Genomic DNA, 2323 nt, shown 5'->3' on the forward strand with positions numbered 1-2323 from the left:
CCACTTCATAAATTTTTCTGACGTGGTCTCAGTTAAAATCAAATACAATGCATTCACTGTAAAGCTTCACAGCACTCAGAAATTAATGAACAACAGAAATGCAACAGCTAAAGCTACTTTTCTATGATAAAGTTCAGGCTTTACAACCTGCCAACACCATCACTAATTATCGTTTTTATAAAAAATAACATAAAAACAAAAGCGCAGAAAAGCAAAAGAGTAATATCGTTCAATTTTCCAATTTGCAGCAAACACCTTTAGTGCTCATTTGGACATGTTTTAACAATTAATGATTTTGGTTTCACTCTTTTTAGTGTGAAAATGAAATTACACCATTTAAGGAGCTTTGTGAAGTTTAAAATCAACGTTGATTTCTAATTACGCCCAACCAAATGATGGATCAAACAAATTACGCCGATATCATAATGTTTTTTTTCTGACTTTTTTTTTTTTTGCTAATTTCGAACAACCAAATGAATCATTACCCAGAACAAGCGAAACTCTTTTTTTTTTTAAGTCAAACTCCAAAGAACGAAATTTTAATGATGAGAATTGTTCAAAAAAAAAAAAAAAAAATCATAACTTTAAGACCAAAATTTACATTCAAATCACAGGAACTTCAGTTTAACAATAACCATGCATGCAGGAAATTACAACTAGCTTTTGACATACACCAGGTAACATAAAGTAGAGAATACCATGCTCAATCAAAGCCAAAGAGTTATACCTTAAATCTTAATGATCTTAGCTGCTCTGATCACCGGGTTAGCCTTAGATATCTCCTCTCTTCCTGCAGCCTTGTAATCAAAAGAGCAACTATGGGTATCAGAATATCGGTGTCGAGCGCAAAATAGATCGCCGCACCGGCACCGGAACCCAGTGAGACCAATCCTTTTCTGGCAAGTTGAGCACCGGTTGCCAAATTGAACTGGAGGATGAGGTTCTTCCTCTTTCTTTGGCTGGGAAGAAGCTTCGATGACATTTGTTATCGAAGTTTCAGGCGTCTCATCAGAGCTTTGAGCATGATGAGGAGGTTCCATTAATAAAAAGGAAGGTGGTTGCTGTGGTAGTAATTGGGAAGATGTTGATGAGGGAGAAGGGTTTGATGAAGGAGGAGAAGAGGAGGAAGAAGAAGATGATGATGAAGAAGAAGAAGGAGAAGAGGGCTTAAGTATCTCAGGCTCGTCTTTACCAAGGTTGCAGCTTTCTGGTGCCATTTGAGAGTTAAAGAGAAGCTTTAAGCCCAATCAAAAAACCGTATTATACCATAGAAAATAATTAAAAAAAAACTCGCAAAAATAAGAACAGCACCTAGCTAAAACTTGCAACGAAGCTAAAAGAGGAAATAAAAAAGGCAAAAGTCAAGGAAAAAAAGTTAATTACTCAATTCAGAGAATTTGGGAAAGCAATGCTAGCTTCTTCGAATCAAGACATCTAATCCATCGGGGAGAAGCAAAAACTATATATATAATTTTTTAGTAGAAGGAATCAGAAGAAATAAAATAAGAACTTTTTGATTTACTACAAAGACAGAACGATCTGACGATCGATCGAGTCGTTTCAGCCCCTCCAAGAGGAGAAATCGAGGCAATAGAGTCGAAATACTGAGGAGAAAGGAAAGGGAAGGGAAAGGTGGATGCTTTGGAGTTTGGTGCCTGAAAAAATAATGGAGGTTAGTGACAATGGTCATATATTTTATTTTTATATTTTTAAAACGCTCGCTCGCAACCACAATTTTTGGTTGGCATCATGGCGTGATGTTTGCACGCTCATTCCTGATCCCAACAAATGCAATTATAATGAAGAACTAATACTTCTTTTAAGTTCATACATAACAAATGCTGCTTCATTTATATTTTTAAAATTAATTAAACATATATATTTAAATACATTTCAATTTAAATTCTAGTCAACTAAACTGTTAATATAATAGCGAAAAAATTTCATATATATTGAATTTCTCATGGAATACTGTTTTTACACTTGTTTTTTTAATAAATAATTCATATATGAATAAATTGTATAAAATCATAAGTGACTTTTTTCATTAAAATTTAAAAATAAAAATACTTTTTTTAAAACTTTTATTTAAATTTGTCTTAAATGACATTAGGTTCTAGCTTTCAACACATATAAAGATCACATTTTAATAGTAGATGGAGAGAAATAAAAATAGAGTGAGAAAGAGAAAGATTCTAAGTATTATATTATTAAAGTCAAGTGCTCTCAAATGGCTTTCTTATCTTTTAAAATAGCCAGATGATCCTTTATTTAGGATTACAGAGCCACAGAAAATATTATATATATATATATATATAAGAAT

The 2323-nt window shown here is 32.7% G+C and overlaps 1 protein-coding gene across 1 annotated transcript; it reads right to left on the reverse strand.

Annotated features, from left to right (window-relative positions):
• Positions 1 to 579: 579 nt before the first annotated feature.
• Positions 580 to 1681, reverse strand: LOC114579890 (zinc finger AN1 domain-containing stress-associated protein 15-like). Its single transcript, XM_028695828.1, has one exon. It carries the CDS (start codon positions 1215 to 1217, stop codon positions 729 to 731), a length of 489 nt encoding a protein of 162 aa, XP_028551661.1. The 5' UTR covers positions 1218 to 1681; the 3' UTR covers positions 580 to 728.
• Between the last annotated feature and the right edge of the window lie 642 nt (positions 1682 to 2323).

The sequence above is a fragment of the Dendrobium catenatum genome, unplaced genomic scaffold, assembly GCF_001605985.2.
Source record: "Dendrobium catenatum unplaced genomic scaffold, ASM160598v2 fragScaff_scaffold_692, whole genome shotgun sequence".
Lineage (NCBI taxonomy): Eukaryota > Viridiplantae > Streptophyta > Magnoliopsida > Asparagales > Orchidaceae > Dendrobium > Dendrobium catenatum.

Excerpts from the sequence above, each read along its gene's own strand:
- LOC114579890 (XM_028695828.1), bottom strand. The coding sequence starts at position 1,217 with ATGGCACCAGAAAGCTGCAACCTTGGTAAAGACGAGCCTGAGATACTT.